Source organism: Sciurus carolinensis, chromosome 1, assembly GCF_902686445.1.
Source record: "Sciurus carolinensis chromosome 1, mSciCar1.2, whole genome shotgun sequence".
Lineage (NCBI taxonomy): Eukaryota > Metazoa > Chordata > Mammalia > Rodentia > Sciuridae > Sciurus > Sciurus carolinensis.
In genome coordinates this window covers 137,455,441-137,476,836 of record NC_062213.1, presented here as the reverse complement: position 1 = coordinate 137,476,836, position 21,396 = coordinate 137,455,441, and the positions used below count along the sequence as shown (strand labels likewise).

General features: G+C 39.8%; 1 protein-coding gene across 1 annotated transcript in view; it reads right to left on the bottom strand.

Moving 5' to 3' along the window:
- Positions 1-6,886: 6,886 nt before the first annotated feature.
- Positions 6,887-21,396, bottom strand: part of Ddah1 (dimethylarginine dimethylaminohydrolase 1) — a 148,375-nt gene continuing 133,865 nt past the window's right edge. Inside the window, exons 5-6 of the mRNA XM_047518680.1 lie at positions 12,043-12,186; positions 6,887-9,945 (exon numbers count right to left, since the gene is read on the bottom strand). Of these exons, the coding sequence (XP_047374636.1) occupies positions 9,829-9,945; positions 12,043-12,186 (261 nt within the window). The 3' untranslated portion in view covers positions 6,887-9,828. The remainder of the gene's footprint in view (positions 9,946-12,042; positions 12,187-21,396) is intronic.

The following is a 21,396-nucleotide window of genomic DNA, read 5'->3' as shown; positions in this document are numbered from 1 at the left end:
TAGGATTAATGTTTCAGTTTCTTTTGAGAAGTTAGCTGGGTTTTTAAAAGGAATTGCATTGAATCTGTTTCTCAATGGGGGGAATTATTGCTATCTTAATAATATTAAGTCTTATACTACATGAACATGAGAGATTTTTCCAGTTTCTTGGATATTTAATTTTTTATAACAATATTTTATAATTCTCAGAGAATAAGTGCATTTTTATTAGGTTGATTTCTAAGTATTTTATTCTTTCTGAAACTATTATAAATGGAATTGTTTTCTTAATATCATTTTGAATCGTTCGTGGTAGGTGTGTAGAAATAGTTGATTTATTTATGTGTTGATTCTGAACATTTAAAAACCTTGCTGAACTTATTTATTAGTTTTAATAATTTTTAATGAATTTCTTAGGATTTTCTGTATGAAGATGACATCATCTGCAAATAGAGATAGTTTTTATTTCTTCCTTCTGAACTGAACACCTGCTATTTAGCTTAAATCTCTAAGGAATCTACAATCTTTTTTCAGTTGCTTCTTTACCACAACCTTCACTTTTTTTTTAAATTTATTTTTATTGTAAACAAATGGGATACATGTTGTTTCTGTTTGTACATGGAGTAACAGCATACCATATGCATAATCATACATTTACATAGGGTAATGATGTTTGATTCATTCTGTTATTTTTTTCCTTCCCCCACCCCTCCCACCCCTCTTTTCCCTCTATACAGTACCTCCTTCCTCCATTCTTGCCCCCTCCCACCCCCCATTATGTGTCATCATCCGCTTATCAGTGAGATCATTTGTCTTTTGGATTTTTGAGATTGGCTTATCTCACTTAGCATGATATTCTCCAATTTCATCCATTTGCCTGCAAATGCCATAATTTTATTATTCTTTATAGCTGATTAATATTCCATTGTATATATATATACCAGTTTCTTTATCCATTCATCAATTGAAGGACATCTAGGTTGGTTCCACAACCTGGCTATTGTGAATTGAGCAGCTATGATCATTGATGTGGCTGTGTCTCTGTAGTATGCTGATTTTAAGTCCTTTGGGTATAGGCCGAGGAGTGGGATAGCTGGGTCAAATGGTGGTTCCAATCCAAGCTTTCTGAGGAATCTCCATACTGCTTTCCAGAGTGGCTGCACTAATTTGCAACCCCACCAGCAATGTATGAGTGTACCTTTTTCCTCACATCCTCGCCAACACCTATTGTTGCTTGTATTCTTGATAATCGCCATTCTAATTGGGGTGAGATGAAATCTTAGTGTAGTTTTGATTTGCATTTCTCTTATTACTAAAGATGGTGTACATTTTTTCATATGTTTGTTGATTGCTTGTAGATCTTCTTCTGTGACCTTCACTGTTTTTGAGGACACCCTTAGTCTCAAAATGTACTCTCTATTACAAAGGGAGTCAGTTCTTTGGGGAGAGATTTGGATATGTTGCTTCTAACCCTGTGCAAAATCTCTGAGCGTACTGCTCTGGAGATGCAGGCAGACTAAATGGTCCACTTTTGAGCGACATTCTCATTTTAGTTGCTGAGTCTAGATGGAGGGGAGGTACCAGATTCAGTCTTTATGACTTGCTAGGACAGAGGGGTTGAGGGCCCCAGTATTCTTATTGGTGCCATTGTTTCGAAGTAGAGCCTCTGTCCCACTCAAGGGGGCTGGGAGGAGGAAGAAGGCCCCCACCAAATGACCACCCTTGTTTAGGCCTTAGTCTCAGCAACATATTGGTGGGGCACAGGATGTGCACGCTGACATACTGCCCCTTCTGGGAATACAGACTTTCATTTGGGATCTGTGGGAGAGAGAGCCTCCTATCCTTAGCTCCCCAGGCTGGAGTGAAGTGTCTGCCTCACTGAGTGGGAAGGAAGGCGTGGGTTTTGGTTCAAGTACCATAGACTCTCACCGATCTTACCAAGTTTCGTAGGTTTTCTTGAATAATTGTGTCTTCATTTCCTGTATACATCTACAGTCATTTCCAGAGACCTTAAGTGTTTATTTAGTAGAAATAATTTTCATAAGTTTCACTCACAGAGCTCCTCATGCTGCCCTTATTAGGAAACATGCTGGAAGTGAAGCCCTTGTTAGATGAGGGCAGTGTGCATGTGTTTGGGAGATTGGAGACGGTATAGAGGAAAGAAAGTCACCTGGGATCAGAATAGTAAAAAGGCCTAACCATAGGCTATCAGGGTGGTAAAGAAATACCTCCATGTAGATATTATCTGTGGCAGATGTTACTGGGCAGAGCAGTCACTACCTCTACTCTTGCACACGGTCCTTCAGTTTCTTCTTAAACACACCCAAGAAAGGGGAACTCATTACTCTCAGTTTAAACTATTATCCTCATTAACAACCTGACCACATAAAATTAAAACAGGTTGTGCCTGGCTGGATGTACAAACAAAAGGGTAAACAGAGAAAATAAATACATTTTCAGAATCTTAAACAACTTTATGTCACCAGAAGGTCATGCGCTTGCTGTAGAAAGGCAACTCACTGTTTTTGGATACCAGGTGCCCTAGAGACAGCTCTAATTTTAGAATTAACATCGTGCTTACTAAAGAGGTCCAGGACTCATGGGTCTGGAATGCAAACATCTTTCACCCTCAGGCCATGCAAGCTCATGTTCTGTTGTTGATTTTACTCCAATCATTTTTCTGATATTGAGGGAGTACGGACCAGACTACAGAACTGGCATGTGCCTGAGGAATTTGCCAGGAATTAATATTTTAAATACCAATCTCTGAAATGGCATTGGTGATGGTCCCTTTCTGGTAGGCTAAACTTGTTTTCACAATGGCATTTTGCAGATATCCTCTTACTCTCCAGATCCTTCTCCTGCCCTTCTCTGCCAGCTGTTTGTCCTGGGATGCTGACCTCTGCTGGACACATCACCTGGGACCCCTCAGTAGCATCTTGCAGTTCACATTCACCTAATGGAGAGAGCAGCAGATCAGAGAGTGAGATCAGACAGAGAGAAGCTGAGGTATTCTTCCTTGCTAGGGAACCTAGTCTTTAGCTGAGGGTGGGGTCTTGTCTCCTCTGTCCTGAATTCAATAGGACAATTTCCTGTTCTTGTCCTTCTGGGCCTATAGCACTGCTGATAGCTGGTTTTGGATATCTGGCCCACTTCTTTGTACCCTTAACACTCATACCTCTGAAACAAACCTTCATTAAAATCTACTCATTTGAATCAAGTGGCAATGAATTTTATTTCCTACCAAACTGCTTGTTACCACCTTGCCCTCTGTCTCCCCCAGTCATTACCAAGCCTAGACAGAAAGCAATCCCCATGTTTCTGTCCTAGCATTAACTCTAGGGGATCTTATGCACTCCTCTGGGTCCCCTGTAAATAAAAGAGATGACTTTGTTCACATCCTGCCTTGGAATTTTAAGCCTCTTTTGGATCCATGAATCAGTGTTTATTCCACAAGTTCCTTCCAGAAGCGGAAAAGTTAACATTTCTACAAAGCTAGACTGTTGCTCGGAATCAGAACTTGTTTGGTTCCTGAACTTTTTTGGCATCAATGTGAGATGTGCAGTCATTGCACTCTTATGGGATAGAAGGAAATTTCAAATAGAGCATGTAATATCCTAGTTAATTTTGAAGAATTATCCTGAGTTCTTTCACAAAAGTCTTAGCTCATCAAGACTTGTCTGTGAGCATAACTTAAAAATTACTTTTAAGGAGGAAAATGGAATAGGCATTTATGAATTAAATTGGAAAAAAAGGTTTAAGGATAGGAAAAAACAAACTACCTTTTTAGGTCTACATTAATTCACCTAAGCATCTTCTCTGTGTTCATAACTAAGTGACTAAACTTTCTGCTTATAAATAGAAGGGGCTTCCCAACACCTAGAGACCCATCACTGAGTTTAGGCATCATGTCACAAGCCAGCCCAGGCAGGATTTCACCAAGCAGTTCACTGGCATACTTGTTCAAATATTTTATTTATTTATAGTGCCAGTAACATATTTGACACTTAAATGTCCTCTAAAAGCCTGATAACCCCACTTATCTTGTGCTACAAGTGGCCCAGCTCTAAGTTAGAAATGAGTGTTTTTAGGGGAAAGGGAGACAGGAACATTTTAATTTGCCAGCCACCAGGAAGGGGCAGTGAAGGATGCCTTAGGGGCAGCAAAGGACGTTTGTTGATGCAAGTATGTTTAGAGAGCAGCCATGGAGGCACCAAGGACACCTGCGAATTCACCATGGAAGCTGTCAGGACAGCTTAGAGGCATCAAAGATGAAAATTCTGAGTTATTTCTGGAGTGGGTGATTGATGTTTCAAATAGAAGATGACATTTTGATGGGATCCAAACATGCTGTGATAGCAGTTAATGAGGATAATGATGATGATAATGATATTTACATTATACCTTTCTTCCAAAGAACACTTCATTTCTTTTATCTTATTTGTGTTGAAAATGTCCCTTTGGAGTCAGAAGGTGTTATTAAACTATTCTTCAGGAGAGTAAATAGAAGAGAATTAATTGTCTGGCTTTTGGGCTCCATTCTGGTGGTAAGAAGAGATGTTTAAATAAATTAAACTTGGAGAAATTAAACTTAAGAGAAATACTAGCCTTTCTCTGTTCTCAATCATCTTATATTTTACTGTCACATAAAACTCCAGTAGTATCTCTCCATGACCCAGCAGTCCTCAGGAGACCCTCATGGACTGATAAATTCAGTCCAAATAGCCTACCTCAGAAGGTAGAGCCCTGGACATTCCAACCTGCATTGTCTCACTATACTCTAGGATTTATGCCATGCTTTAGCCAAACAGATCTATATGCTCGCCCTGGCTGTCTGCTCTGAGCAACACCCCATTCCCCTTTCATGATGCTCATCTCACTTGCTCTAGCTTTTTAAGTGTCTGTCTTCCTTGCTACATGTAAACTCTGGGAAACCAGGGACCATTACCATGATATCCCCAGGACATAGCAAAGGTAACTGGCACATAGTAAGTGCTCAACAAACACTTTTGTCTGAAGTCCACACTGGTCTTCTCCACCTGCATGCCTTTGCTCATACTCTTCCCTCAGCCCAGAGTACCTGCACTCCATCTTGACCTGTTGGAGCAGGAGCTGTCCTTCCAAGTCCAGATCAAACCCTGATTCCTCTATATGGTGTCCCCAACTTGGGATCAGCACAGCATTGTCCTTTGACAGTTCTTACCTGCTGTTGTGTCAGTCATTAGTGCACTCATGTGTTCATTCTTCCCTGTCCCTCCTAAATGGTCAGCTTTCAGAAGACAGGGGCTGTGCTCCAGAGCCCGGCAGGGTGGGGGCACTTTTTTGTGGAGAGGATACCAGGGATTGAACTCAGGGCATTCGACCATTGAGCTACATCCCAGCCCTATTTTGTATTTTATTTAACGAGAGGGTCTCTGAGTTGCTTGGCACCTCGCTTTTGCTGAGGCTGGCTTTGTACTCACGATCCTCCTGCCTCAGCCTCCCGAACTGCTGGGATTACAGCCCCCCACACCCAGCTGGGCATTTGTTAATATGAGCTCCCTTGTCTAAGTGAGTGTTGTTGACCAGTGTTCTCCATTCAGCAAAATTCCCATTTCTAGAACCTGCAGCTTGTCATGAGTGGGTATTTCCCTCATTCTTTCAAAAGACTGGGAGGAAAGTCAGTTGGGGAATCACTGCCTACTTGTCCTTTAAAAGGGACCATCCTTTCTCTTCTGAGGAGCACTGAATTCTGGCACTTAGGTGGAGGGTTCCATTTCCTGTTGGACCCATTGCAGGTTTGCAGGGGTGGCATTTTTCAGTTTCATTGCCAATGCCAAAGCCAACCTAAATAACGAAGAATTTAATCAATGCAACAGCATTAACTGATAAGGTGTGGTTAAATCAATGACCACTCCAAGGAATTTTAGAACTGTTCTGTGCATCTGGTGAACATTTCCACATGCCATTCAGTTATGATAAGAGTACACCAGATTGAACTAACTCTGGGCTCATGTGAAAGCTTATAAGCAGCACATCTTTGATAGCCTCAAGGCCCGTGACTGATAGCAAGTGGGCACAGTGACCATCTGAGATATAACATGCTGTATAATTTAGCAAGAGATGCTTCAACAACTATATTGTGAAATATTCGTGGCTGTTAAAATTGATGATGTGGATCTACGTTTATTGAGATGAAATACCCAGAATACTTTGCTAATGAGGGAAACAAACTATAGAATATCATGATTGGGAAAATCATTCTGTATTTCAATCTTTATTCATACATGTGTGCACTTTTTCTGCAGTGTTAATAGTAGCTATTATAAATTTTGGGCAATTTTCCCTTCACTTCTATTTTATAGTTTTTTGTATTGCTTGGATTTTATTTTTACAGTAGTAGGTATTATTTTTACCAAACAAACAAACAAACAAAACCCCCACCTCTTTCAGCTTACAAAAATTTTTTGAAAATAAAAAAGCATCATTAAAAGAAACTGCATTTCCTAAAGGATGTTTACTGTAAAAAAATAGAAAATGAATGCACACACACACAAAAACTCTTGGATGAGCAAAGTAAAAAAAATAATAAATCACTTCTGCCCCCATAATTAAACCACATAATGTACTGACTATGGTGAGCAGTAAAAAAGAAGAGACAGACACTTTTTAAGAAAACACACGGGTGAAATCAAGCTGTCCTGACCAAGCATGGATGATATGCACACTATGAAAGTGCCTGGAGAATGAAGTGTCACTCAAATATCATTTTAACCTAAGTTTTGATGGCAATTGACTTACAGGTATAGAATTTCTTATTCCACAGCCTTTAGGACGAAAAAAAAATATCTTATGTTTAATGACAAAGAAATGATGAGTTTGTCCTCTGCAGTAGTTTCTGTTGCAAAAAAGAGACATACATTGTTCATCACAGTACAACTCACACTTTATTCCATCGTGATTGGTATACATGTAGGATTGGGACGGCAAGAGGCTAAAATCAGTGCAGAACTTCTCTGGACTACCGGGCCACAGAAGGCGTTACTGGTTTTGGCACACAGAGTGGATAACCATACGTAGGCTGGAACAAGATCGGCAGGAAAATTAAAATGCACAAATCTAACACCATGTTGAAATCATGTGAGTTCTGTAGAATGCTGAAGAGTTAATGATTACAGAGACTAACATGCAACTCCACATAAGCCACATTCTTCATTTACAGACTATTTTTCCCCTTTAGAGATGAAGAGATGGCCTTAGTAATCTGTTCACAGTAGCTTAAAAGAGAAATCAATACATATTAGAGAGACTGCCGGCTGATTTCTATAGCAATCCATCACAGTTGAAGAAATTAGACTAAATAATGCATTTGCTCTATGGCATTCTATTATTAGATTGAGTCATACTGACCCAATAATTCTGATTCAACTGTTAGTTACTTAAATATAATTCCTCATGTCTTCATAATGTCAAAAAGCAGTTTCTGTTAGTTTTTCCATTCATATAAATCACAATGGATAAGAAGGGGAACCTATGTCATGGATATCTTTCCTTTTCAAAGATAATATTATGCTGATGAGAACATCAAAGTAATACTATTATACTGAAAGTCTTTTAGGTTCTCACATCTTAATATTACATAGGGAGTCCAAAGAAGCCAGCCTAATAGGTAACATAGCAGCTCAGAGTAAGATGTAGAAGAGGCACAGAGGTTCTAAGTGACTTTTGGGGATAAGCAGAGAAAAAGAGGGAAAGAAGCAAAGGAAGGGGAAGATGACAAACTGCCTTCGGCAGAACAAATTGTTACAAAGGAGAATCTATTCACTTGCAATCGACTAAACATAATAGAGAACAGTTCTTTAATTTGGGATGATAGAAGGAATGCTATTGAAAATTATATGCCAGTTAGCCTAAACTGGCTGATTGGGTTGTTTTTCCTGTGGTTGTTTTTGAGCTGGTGAGCTCTCCCAGGGAGAATTTCTGTTTTTTTTTGCCAGTGTAGGGCCAGATTTAACCCAAAAGGGCAACCATAATTGCTGAGAACAATTTTTCTTTATTAACTTGGGCATGTGGCTAACATTCATTCTCTCTGGTATAAACATATTATTCACCCATGATGAGATGTTTCAAAATATGATAGTGACCAAGACATGGTTCATTCACAGGATGCACATGGTTAAGATAACACTGGTGTATGATGTGAATGTTAAAGTTAAGCACTAGGAAAAAGAAAGAGAGGAATTTCTTCAAGTTTCTGGCATAAAACCATCAAATAAACCAAGAAGACCAATAGTGGTTAAGGATATCTCAATTTTTCCAGGGGTTTCTCACCTCCATCTGTTGAGGGGGAATGAGATGAGTGAAGGTAATTCTCTCTTGGTCACTGACTTAAGGACTTTTGATTACAAAGGCAGAGGTGAACAGATCTGAAGTAATATACCTCCCTGATTTTGAATCTTAAACAATGAGCCACAGGCAGCACAGGAAGGTGGCAACGACTAGGAAGCGCGTTAACATGCCTGGATCAGTCAGCATTCCTTGGAAAGTACCATTTCCCAGGCCTGATTCAGTTTGAAGTAAAAGAAGGATCTCTTCCTTCACTGTGGCATTGTTCTGTATAAGACCCTTCTCAGTTGAAAGTTGTGTAATTTGAAGGTGCTAGAGAAGAAAGAAGTTTGAATTCCACAGCAAACAATCACGGATATTTTAAAGTAGAACCATCCATTGTCGGAGGGTGGTTCCAGGCACCAAACCCATCATTTCCCGAACATGCTCCTCGACCATGGGGGGGCTACTCCCTTTGGCTCACAGGAGACCATCGATAATCATTTTTAGATGCGATGTCTCTTTCAAAAGAAATGATATTGCTAAACGAGAATAAACGCAAGGGGCAGAAGGCTACAAGTAAGGTGAGAATGGGTTGGGGGAAACAGAAATAAGCTAAAGGGAAGAGTAAGACTTCCCTCCAGGTCCTACGCGACCAGTAATGAAGAAAAAAAAAAAAAAAATTCATGGACTGTGACTTAGAGACTTTATAAGTCGTACTCATGGGGTGTTTCCAAGCTTCTTGATCTATGGTTCTGTAGCAACCATCTGGGGCCAAATTCAGCTTCCTAGGTGTGGTGCCCTACTTCATTTAGAATTTAGGTCTCTGAGGCAAACCCCATTGGGATGTGCAGTTAACACTCCCCAAACAGCCACTCTGATTTTGGCACTACTCTGCTGATGAGCCTGTTTAGCCCCCAGGGAAGGGAGGGCTGGTGGTGACAGAAGACATGTCCGTGAGGCAGAGACAACCGATGGCCAACAGGGTGGACCTGTAGAAATGTATCCAGATGCAAGGTCTCAGATTTTACCCAAGGTCAAGGGGTGGTGATAGAAGCAAAAAAAGTACCTGGAAAAATGGTTTTTGGAGTCCAGAAGAACAAAAGAGGGAAACAGGGAGAATCCACTGGCCAGGGAATTTCACAGGAATCAAATGTGATTCATGAGGCAGAGAAAGACCTAGCTTATCTGACTGATCAAGAAGACATTCTTCGGAAAAGGTTGTAACTAAACGATTTTCACACAGATAATACAAACACTAAAATGAGTGTTTCCATACTACTATTAATCACATTTCAATGATTCATTAGTTCTATATTTTCTAGGTTACTTAATTCATTTAGCAAATCCACAGCTTAGGTACCACCGTGAGGGGAAGGAGGGCAAAGGTGCAGAAAATGAAGCAATTAAACTTGGAATTAAATTTCTGTAAACAAGAGTTAGTAGCACAGTGGCACAGTAGATTGTCAAGGAAAACAAGGGAGTGGGTACAGAGTCATCGGCTGGCCTGGGCATCTTGCCGGCTACCGGGAGGGGCTCTGCAGCTCAGGAATCTACCTTCTTGTTAATTAAAACCGAGCAGCAGGTGAGCAACCCGTCCACCTTTTCCAGTTCAGATTGGCTCACGGGGATCAGCAGATGGTCCTTCAGTTTCTCATAAACCTACAGAGGGAATGGAGGGAAAGGGAGAGAAGAAGGATTACATTTTTGCCTGTTTTACCACCTCCAGGTTCAGAGAAATTAATTCAGTTTGTGTGTCTAAGCTTTTCACTCATTGAACTCTAAGACACACATGCAACCTCGACCCCACACATGCAACCCTTCCCATGAGCTGGTTCAAACTGGTTAACCTCCAGGTCTGTGCTTTAACCTCAAAGCCAAAGATATGTCAGAAAATGTGGCTGTTGCTGGAGATGTCTTTATTCTGCCATTGTCATTGCTAGATTAAGTAAGTGAAAGTCAGTGGCTGTGTATTCAGTCTCAACATACATACTCTCTCCACAGCTGAAGTCCTCTCAACTATATTTTAATGTTTCTTTCCTTACCAACACCACTGGAAAAAATTGATAATGTAGTTTAAGTGAATATTTCAGGTCACACTGCTTTTAAATTATAGGTGTGAATTTTATAGCATCTTTCAACACTAGAAGAAGGTGTGTGTCAAAACTTCAAATTAACAGTCCATAGATTTTTCTGATGATCAAACAAAGCACACTTTTAAAAACAAAATCACTTTGAAAACACACTGCCTAAAAACAATCTATCATGTTTCCTTAGGAGGCACATGTGTTCCTTAAAATTCAGAGGGCTGAGCCAGTCAGTGCTGGGATCCAAATCCAGTTCTGTCAACTTACTATTATGACTTCAGTTAAGTGACAAGCCCTCTGAGTCTTTGTACTTACTTATCTTTAAGATTAGAATAATAATACTGCCCTGAGAGAGCTGTTATGGGGCCTAAATAAGATACTGCCTGTAGCATGCTTGGCATGATGCCTGGCTCTGAAGAAGCCCTTGGTAAACAGAGATGGTATTAATGCTGTCATTACTGTTGATAGACACAGGGCCGAATTAGGAAGCAGTTAATGATCATCTGGGTTGTCAGGTGATCGATGGGGCCCAAGAGGCATGAACGTGCCAGACCTGTGTTTCTCAAAGTGAGTTCTGTGAACCAGGTGCTTGTTGATTCTGCAGATTCCAGGGTAGGGGGCCAGGAACCTGCATTTTTAACAGCCCTGATACACATTAGAGTGTGAGATCCACTTTCATCTCATAGCTGCTTCAGCCCTAGTCTATCAGCAGCCCTATGTTTTCCTCAAGCTCATACTCTAAGCCATGGAAATAGAAAGCTAGGAATTATCTAGGTATGTCCCCCATCCTTCTCTCTTTAGCTGCTAAGAGAGTGACTGTCATTGGAAGGCAATCCTAGTAATAATACAGAAATGCATATTTAAAAAGTGGCATAGAATAGTTTCCAATATTTTCAAAGCTTAAAACAAACAAACAAAAACCAATAATTCTTAAAGGCTTGTCTAAATATCTGCTTTCTCTGGGCAGAGGAGATGATGCCAAAGTTCCTAGGAGATATAGGCACTTGAAAAAAAAAAATCTATGGTTCAGCACTGTTATATCTGCTTGTAGGATAAAACTGATAAAATTACTAAGGCGAATGGATGAAAGAATTCCAGATCCAGGGGCAATTCCCTTGGTGGGACACAAATGCAGGGTCTATTGAGGGATCAGTTGACTGGTTCCCAATGCCATATATCTTCCTTCTCTATCTTCTTGCTACCTGGGATGTGCAGCCCTCTCTTTTTGCAGCTCTGAGAAGGAGCACTCACCTCTCTTGGTCATTCCATTCCCCTGCCTTAAGAAGCAAATGGCCCTCTGCTAAGGGGTGGCTCAGATTTGTTGAAATACAATAACACAGTTGATTGTAGGTCTTTATTCCTAATGAGTATGTGATATGGGAAGGTACATTTAATCAGAGTTGAAGCACAACTTGGATGGCTAGATTACTTATTTGAAAAGCTTTGAATACCAGGCATGATTGTCTCAATTACCGTGCAAGCATTTGTGACCAGTGACATGAATGAGAAAAGTAAGTTAAGTAAACTTCCGTTGTTCCCTAAATTATCCTCACTGGTTTCTTAATGACTTGATAAATACAGAGGACAGGAAGCCCCTATCTGCCACTCCATCATGAAAGAATCCCCAGGGAGGCCTGCCAGCGGCAGTGGCCAGAAGGGATGGTGTTTTTACCTTTGCACTTTCTGGATACTCTTCTGGGGTTCGGTGCAGCAAGACATGCCCTTTGCTGGGGATATTTAGATATATACAGTTTGCAGCCATGTCATTAGGCACAGTGAGCTTGTCATAGCGGTGGTCACTCATCTGCTGCATAATCTATAAAAAGAAACAAAGCAGGTCAAAGCATTGTCTCCCACACTTTCAAACAGAGGAAAGGCAGTTGGCACAAGCTTGCAAGTACAGGCTGTAGGCTGTTCAGCTGCTGAAGTTCTCGGCTATTACCTCTGGTTGCTTAGAACAGAAGAAGAAAACCTGACTAGACTGATTGCTGGGAAGAATTACAAAGATTCTTGTTCTTTCGAAGTCTGTGTTTGTCCCTTTTATATATATATATAAAAGGTGCTGAGGATGTAACCCAGTGCCCCATACATGCTAGGCAAGCACTCCACCACTGAGCTACAACCCCAGCCCCTTGTCCCTATTTTTTAAAAGGGTTTTAGAACTCTCTATTATTTTTCTAGTTTTTGGTCATAAGACCTATCAGTGAGACACAAAATGGCCATATATACAAATGGCCCAGCCAGAGGTTTGAATGATATCACTGGGTGAGTAAGCAGGGCTGCCCTGGTCTACAGGAAAGAAGGACTGTATGGTAATCAGAATGGTCAATAATCAGATAAGCAGATTTAGCAACTACCACATATACACATGCGCACACACACACACACACATACACACACAATGTGCTCTTTTATGGACAAGTTGGAGTCATCTGTCTTTTGGCAGCTGATGCCCTTAATATAATGAATTTTTTTAAAAAGGCAAGCTCATATTTCTAGGCCTCACCTTCAGGGACTCTGGTTTGGCAATCTGGGGTGGGGGGGCATAGGAATTTGCATTCTGAAAAATCTCTAGAAAAATTCTCAGGTAGAGAAAGAGAGTCCCTGCACCACACTTACAGAAAGACTGACTTAGCAGGCCTACTCTTCAAATTATGTACCTATTATCCCTTCAGTATAAAATAAAGGAACAGGGCTGGGGTTATAGCTCAGTGGTAGAGCCCTTGCCTAGCATGTGTGAGGCACTGGGCTTGATTCTCAGCACCACATATAAATAAATGAATAAAAATAAAGGTCTATCAACAGCTAAAAAATATTTTAAAAAAAGGAACATAAAAACAAACTGCACACAATTTAAAATACACCTCATCCCTATCTCAACACAATCAAAATAAAATGGCCCCAAACCAACTCCCCCAAACAACAAAAATATTCAAATATCAAAACAAAAGAAAAATTTTTTCTGGGTTTAGATATGCTGTTTTCATTCTTTATGCATATTCACATGTTGTAACGAATCTGCTGAAATTTCATGCCATGAAGGCATAACATGATTTTTTCCATGATCTGGTTCTAATCTACCTGTCCAGTCATGTCTGCTTTTACTCTTCAGTATTTGTGTGGAAATGTCCTCTTATTACTAAGGTAGACTTGCACACACAGTCATGATGGTATTGGACAGTAAGATTTATGGTACAGAAGAGCAGAAGAAAAACTGCATGCTCCATGTAGAAAATGCATTCTCAAGAAAGCATGAAGACTGGCACACAGTAAAACCTTTCCAACCTGCCAATCAGGTAAATCATTCACTTCTCCTAATGTTGAATATGTCAGGAGTAGAGAGAAGCTGGGAGTAATCTGATAATGGAGTGCCCTTCACAGAAGGAAACATCAAGGATGTGGATGAGCCCAGGAAGCACTGTATGAAAGGCTGAGGGACACAAGGATGAACAAGATGTGGACCCAGTTTTCTGAGAGGTTACAGTCTAATGGAGAATGACAGATACATAGATGATTACTTTATAGTAAGAAAAATCAGGGCACCAGGCTATGCATTTTACCTTTATGATCTAATCTCAAAATTCCCATTATATAGATGAAGAAACCAGACTGAGAGAAGTCAAATAATTTGCTCAAGGTCATACGGGTCAATGCAAAGCTGCTCTTTGCAACTTAAAACCTTTGCCCTTTCTTACAGCTGCAGCAAATCTCTCTCTTCTACAAACTACCATAGCATCTACTTTTTCACACTCATTTGGTATTTATCATTTATTCTCTTGCAATGCCATTAATTATTTTTTCATATGTAATCCTATTATGACATGGTGTGGTCTAGAGTAGCTAAAGGACTTGACTGGATCCTTTTCTTGAGCTTTTCAATTTGCCCATAACACAAATCAACTATGGGGTGGGTCCTTATTTAGAGTCCTGGTCAAAAACCTTAAATCTATTCCAACATATGGGCAACTAAGAAATTAAAGACACTCCTAAAGATAAACTTTTCTAAGCAAATGTATATCACATTCAACTTAAGCCTTTTTGTGAAATGGTTATGCCCAGAAACAATATTAAGAAGCTTAAGAGAAAAAAATTTCCAGACTCAAGAAGCTTTCTTCTATTATGACTTGCTACTTACTTACTTTTTAAAAATTTAAAAAATTTGTTCTAATTAGTTGTATGACAGTATAGTGGATTTATACATTTTGATAGCTTGTATATAAGTGGAGTGTAATCTCTCATTTTTCTGATTTTACATATTGTAGGATCACATCGGTCAAGCAGTCATATATGTACATGAGGTAATAATATCTGTTCACTCTACTTAATTACTTCTTATGAAGATTTTCTTTTTGGTTGTTGCTAAAACACAATAATACTAGCCTCCATTTATCACTGTATGGGTGATAGCGGGTAAGACTATGAGCTCTGGAGTCAGATCTGGGTTTGAGTCTGAGTGTTAGTTAACCTTTATTAGTTGTGTGAATTTAAGCAGTTTTCATTTTTTATTTTTGACTTCTCACTTTCCTTACCTACAAAATTGGGATAATAATAGTTTTTAATGCACTAATTATGAGGGGTAAATGAAGATAATGTATATAATAAAGTATATGAAAAAGTCTTTAATAAACTATGAGTGTATTATATGACAGCATCACCAGATGAACAAGGTTTCAGCTTGCAGTCTGCAATTCTGTTGACTATTTTGGCAAACTTGAACTCATTCTTTTTTTTGGTACCAGAAATGGAATCCAGTGGTGCTTAAATACTGAGCCACATCTCCAGACTTTTCTATTTATATTGAGAAAGGGTCTTGCTAAATTCCTTAGGCTGGCTTAGAACTTGTGATCTTTCTGGCTCAGCTTCCTGAGCTGCTGGGATTACAGGCATGTGCCACCACACCTGGCTTGAAAACTCTCATTCTTCTTTTTCTTTTAAATTTTTTATTTGTTCTTTTTAGTTATACATGACAGTAGAAGGTATTTTGACATTTCATAAATACATGAAGCATAACTTTCCATTTTTGTGGTTGTACATGATGTGAAGTTACACTGGTTTTGTATTCATTTATGATCGTAGGAAAGTTATGTCCAATTCATTCTATTGTCTTTCCCATTCCTATTGCTCTCTCTTCCTCCCACTCTGCCAGCCAATCCAGTGAACCTCCACTCCACCCTCCTCTCTGCCTATTGTGAGTCAGCATCTGCATATCAAAAAGAACATTCGACCTCTGGAGTTTTGGGATTGGCTTATTTCATTTAGCATGATAGCCTCCAGTTCTATCCATTTACTGGCAAATGCCATAATTTCATTCTTCTTTAAGGCTGAGTAATGTTCGATTGTGTATATATAACACATTTTCTTTATCCATTTATCTGTTGAAGGGCCCCTAGGTTGGTTCCATACCTTAGCTATTGTGCATTGAGCCACTATAAACATTGGCATGGCTGTGTCACTGTAGTATGCTGATTTTATGTCCTTTGAGTATAAACCGAGGAGTGGGATAGCTGGGTCAAATGGTGGTTCCATTTCAAGTTTTCTGAAGAATCTCCATAGTGCTTTCCAGAGTAATTGCACCAATTTGTAGTCCCACCAGCAATGTACAGAGTATACCTTTTTCTCCACATCCTCACCAACATTTATTGTTACTTGTATTCTTGATAATTGCCAATCTGACTCGAGTGAGATACAAATCTCAGTATAGTTTTGATTTGTATTTTATAATTGCTAGTGATGTTGCACATTTTTTCATATATTTGTTGATTAATTGTATTTCTTCTGTTTAGTGTCTGTTCAGTTCCTTTGCCCATTTATTGATTGGGTTATCTGTATTTTGGTGTTAAATTTTTTGAGTTCTTTATATATCATGGAGATTAATGCTCTATCTGAGGTGCAGGTGGTAAAGATTTTCTCCCATTCTGCAGGTTCTCTCTTCATGTTCTTGATTGTTTCCTTTGCTGTGAAGAAGCTTTTTTGTTTGATACTATCCCATTTATTGATTCTTGATTTTAATTTTTGTGCCTTTGAAGTCTTATTGAGGAAGTTGGTTCCTAAGCTGACATGACAGAGATTTGGGACTACTTTTTCTTTTAGCAGGTACAGGGTCTCTGGACTAATGCTTAGGTTCTTGATCCAAGTTGAGTTGAGTTTGTGCAGGGTGAGAGATAGGGTCTAATTTCATTTTGTTACATATGGATTTCCAGTTTTCCCAGCACCAGTTGTTGAAGAGGCTATCTTTTCTCCAATGTATGTTTATGGCACCTTTGTCTAGTATGAGATAACTGTATTTATGTGGGTTTGTCTCTGTGTCTTCTATTCTGTCCCATGGGTCTTCATGTCTATTTTGGTGCCAATACCATGCCATTTTTGTAACTATTGCTCTGCAGTATAATTTAAGATCTGGTATTGTTGATCAACCTCATTCTTAACACAACCTACTTTGGGAATCAAATTTGAGGGGGTTACAGGAATTGAACTCAGGGCACTCAACCACTGAGCCACATTGCCAGTCCTATTTTGTATTTTATTTAGAGACAGGGTCTCACTGAGTTCTTTAGTGCCTCACTTTTGCTAAGACTGGTTTTGAACTCGAGAGCCTCCTATCTCTGCCTCCCAAGCAGCTAGAATTACAGGTGTGCACTACCATGCCGGGTTTGGAGGTTAATTCTGATTCTTAAATCCACATAAGACGACATGTTTGGTGGAACCTTAGTAGTTCCTCCAGACTCCTTTTTTCTAAGGACCACATTATTTAAAACATAATTCAATGGTCTTGCAGGCTTAGCATTCCATCTGCCTAGATCACTGTAGTTCTCAAACTTTTCAAAATAAGGAAAAAACTTTGATGTGAGAATTTTTGTGAAGTCTCTCTTTCTTCAACCAGATTGATAATTCCTTGAATGCAGGCACAGGTGTAGTGGAGTGGCCAAGCCTGAGCTGCACAGTCAGAAGGATCTGGGTCAGAAGTCAGCCATGCTTGGCCACACACTAATTGTATGACCTTGGGTAAGTCACTTAAGCTCTTTGAGACTGCATTTTCTCAGCTGCAAAATGAGATGACAATACCATACTTTTCCTCATAGAATAATTCTGAAAATTATTTTAAAAAACCAAAGCAGATAATGTATATTAAAGGGCTCAGCACAAGTTCCTGGCACATATCCAACATGTAATACATTTGAGTTCCCTTCTTTTTTGTTATTTGCAAGTCACTCTGCATATGGCAGGTGATCAAAATATATTTATAATGAATTGATTCACTTCTTCATTCCTTTCACTCTTTCAAAAGATATAGAGGGAACCTTGGAAGTACCCTATGATGAACTATGTGACCAATCACATAGATAAGTAATTGTATTCCCTCAGAAAACAGATAGAAAAAAAGAAAAGAAAAGAAAACAAGATAGGGTCTAAGTCCAGAAATAGAAAAGCAATCATTATTTAATGAGAAACCTGGCTAAAATCAATGAAACAGAGTTTGTCTGTTTCTTAACGCCATACAGAAGGGCACTATACTCTATGGTACTACCCCAAGTGACTTTATATGACAAAGTAAGGTCTTAGGAGTGGTGAACCTGGAGTAAACTGAAGAGTTTACAGCACCTGACAGCATTAACACAAAGAAACAAAAGGGGGAAAAAACTTTGCCTGTATCAAACCGAACATGTAAATTTTGGTCAGTCTCTGACCCTTGTTTTAGTAAACCCAATGGGCAGATTGACTTCTTCAAGGGTACACTGAGGTTCTCTAGACAAAAAGGTGGCACCTAGGATTTGTGAAAGACTTTAGCAATTGCTTTTCTGGTCAATCTGCTTCTTTACAAAGGCAGGGAGTGGAGTTATACATGTTCGAATGTTGGCTTATGGTGTGCTATTACTGAAAGTGGTCTGAGATTGTCGATCTGATCTTGTTTGCAATCAGAACTGTTCTGTTTTCATTTCACAGGAATTAGACCTTGTTTACCAGAAGAGTTCAGGATTTTACTGGAGAGGCAGTTCCCTGGGCCAGAGGTTTACTAAGGAGAGCCCCAATGACTCAAGAAACTTAACAGAGGTCTTTAAAGCATGAAATGGATAGCCACAGCTACTTGATCAAGACATAAACAAAATAAAATCAGGATGATCTACTATTCCCATTGACTTAATTTTCTAAGCACTTGGAAGTACAGTGTGTATTAGATATGGAAAATGAAAAACCCCAAAATAGCATAGCCTGGGAAAAGGGAGTGAAAAACAAAGTCATGCATTGATAGCTTTAATCTCTTCTAAGATAAATCCTCTCCAAGTGCTGGTCACAGACCCCTCAACCCAAAAGCCCAAATTTCTGAGTGCCCAAATTGACATGGTCATTAAATCATCTCTCAGTGTAACCTATAGAAGCCCAAACTCCTCTTTTGGCTAGGGGCTCATTTTCCACCAGGAAAGTGGGTCCATCAGAGGCATCACCTCATTCCTGCATGAAACTTTGTTCCTGAATAAAAAGCTGAGCTGATCTGTGAAGTCTGCGTCCAGTCTGGTCTTTTTGTGCTAACAATGGGTAGCATCTTTTGGCTCAACACTTTTAGGCTAGGTGCTCCCACCACTCAAAAGCACCAAATAACTGCCAGCTTAATTCATGGTTTACAGGTGATTCATTGCACTCTTTGTCCATAGATGAAATAATCACAGGTCTCTTGGTACAAGATAGGCCATAAGAAAGAAGCACAGTGAGACCATACATCTGAGGCCTCTCTATACCCTCCCCAGCTCCATAAACATTCTGGGCAAATCTCCCACCTGTCTGACTCACGCATATCTGTTGGTGACTATGAAGCAAAAACATGGAATGTCGTGCATTCCAGAGGAAGTGTTATCAAGGACTGTTTTCAGTGCCAACTTCTTGTTTTCCAGTGAGAGAACAAATAAAACCTTCAAGGCTATGCCTACTTTATGAAGTGCCAAGTTTCGCTGGTGCAGTGGAGACACTAGATTTTCCTTTCTGGTTGTACTTTGGCTCTGTCCCAACCCTCACCCTCACATCCTTAAGTGAACACTCCTCCCCCCATTGGTTTCCATTTGAGTTGTTGTTCTTCAGTTGATGGCATTTATTTGAAATTCTAATTGCTGGTTTTCCCCTCTCTTTAATGTGTCTCCCTTTTCTGAGTCTTATAATTTATACCTTCTGATGGGGGCATTCCTAAAGTTTCTGACATAAGAGCCAGTACCCAACCTAGAACGGTTTGAAAATAGTTTCATTTTTTCATTACTGGGTGGAAAGGAATTATAATATTCTTAGTGGGGGAATAATTTAATGCTGAGAATATATGAAGTAATTTATTGATAATTTCTACTGAGAGTTACTTTTAAAATAAATGTCTTAACAAAACCACCAAAGCCACCTTAGGAGAAGCCTTTCAATTAATTTATCAAGGCCCCATGGTTATCATTTTGAAACAAATTAAAAAATAAGCCGGAAGAAATGACTTTTAATAATGAATAGACCCCATTTGGAGCAGCGAGTGGCTCTGTTTGACTGTGAAACAAAAATACTACAAAAGCTACACCAGGCAGAGTCTTTCTAAATGAAAAGGATTTTGGAAGAGGTAACTGTAGATAATAAACAAGAAATACTTTCCTATTTTTCATGGAAAAGTTAAAGGTACTTATGACAAACACAGAATTTCTGTCTTTTTGGACAATGAATAAGCTTCCATTTTTTCCTGTCAGGATGAACATCTTCCTTTCTTACATGTTATTATTGTCCGAATAAGACAGCACGCCCTTTATTTACAGCTGGGTTCAGGAGGTACATGAACATACATAATGCAGGGCCCTCGCCATCCAGGGGGACATGTGGAGAAAGACTGGGGGCAACTGCATGTCCAACACCCATTGTGGGCACGGTGAGGATGTGCTCACACTGCAGCCCGGCAGGGTGGCGTCCTCAAAGAGCCCAGGCTTCTGGGGACTAAGCAGTGGTGAGGCCAACCCTAGGCTTGTTTCCCTCTCTGTGGATGTACAGAGCCTTTGTGAAAAGATGAGCATCATTTCAAATATCCTGAGAATGTGACTGTTGGACTGTTTAGTTCTGTGTTTCAACATTTTTTCCCTTAAAAAGTGTGGAGGAGGTGGGATTGTTCCAGAGCACTATGTAAAGTGTTCCTTTAACCCCAGGGACTGTATTTCCTGCTTCTCACTCAGCCCCAGGCCAGAACGGAAAGCAGGGAGCATTGAAAACCTCTCCACGTCACACACCACACACATTCCTCTCCCTGAGAGCAGATTACTCTACATCCTGAGAGGCCTCAGACTCAACTCTGAAAAATCTGCAGAAGGTTTTACTGCATTTGGGGGGAAGATTTGAGAAGTCGAGCTGTCATTCCAAATGCCTTTTCTGATTGTGCAACATAATTAGAGAGACTACCATTGGGATTAGATACAGTTGGCGTTCAATTCATTCAACAATCCTCTATGGAGTGCCCCTGTGGGCTAAGTACCGTGGTGGCGTGAGGTGGGAAAAAGAAAGAGATGTAAAGGGAACTTCATTCGGGAGATGAACATCTATAATCAAAGGCAGGACCAGCATGTGAAGGGTGTCCTGGCAGTAAAAAGTAAGTCACTTTTTACTTGTGTCGTAGACACGTCCTTAATGAAGAAGGCACACAGCCATAGAGAGGAAATGGCCCCGAGAATCATCTTGGCCGTGTCGTCCTCATGGTCTGTTACACAGCTGCTGGTTTGAAGGAACTGGCCTTGCTCCCCAGAGTGGAGCTGTCACAAAATAAGAGTGGGAACTCTCTGGCTTTCAGCACAAGAGAATCTGCATGGCTCGTTGCATTAACAACCAGGCATTTCCGGGAACATTTCTGGGAATTTTTTCATTCAAAGAACTGGAAGGCAGCTTCATTCCTCTGCTTCTTACTCATGCTTTCTTTGTATTACAGCAAATATACACAAAGAAAGTATGAGTATTACATTATATTTAATATAATCCTGGCAATGTGGTTTGACAAGACTTAATTAGTCAAATACTAAAGCATACACACACACAC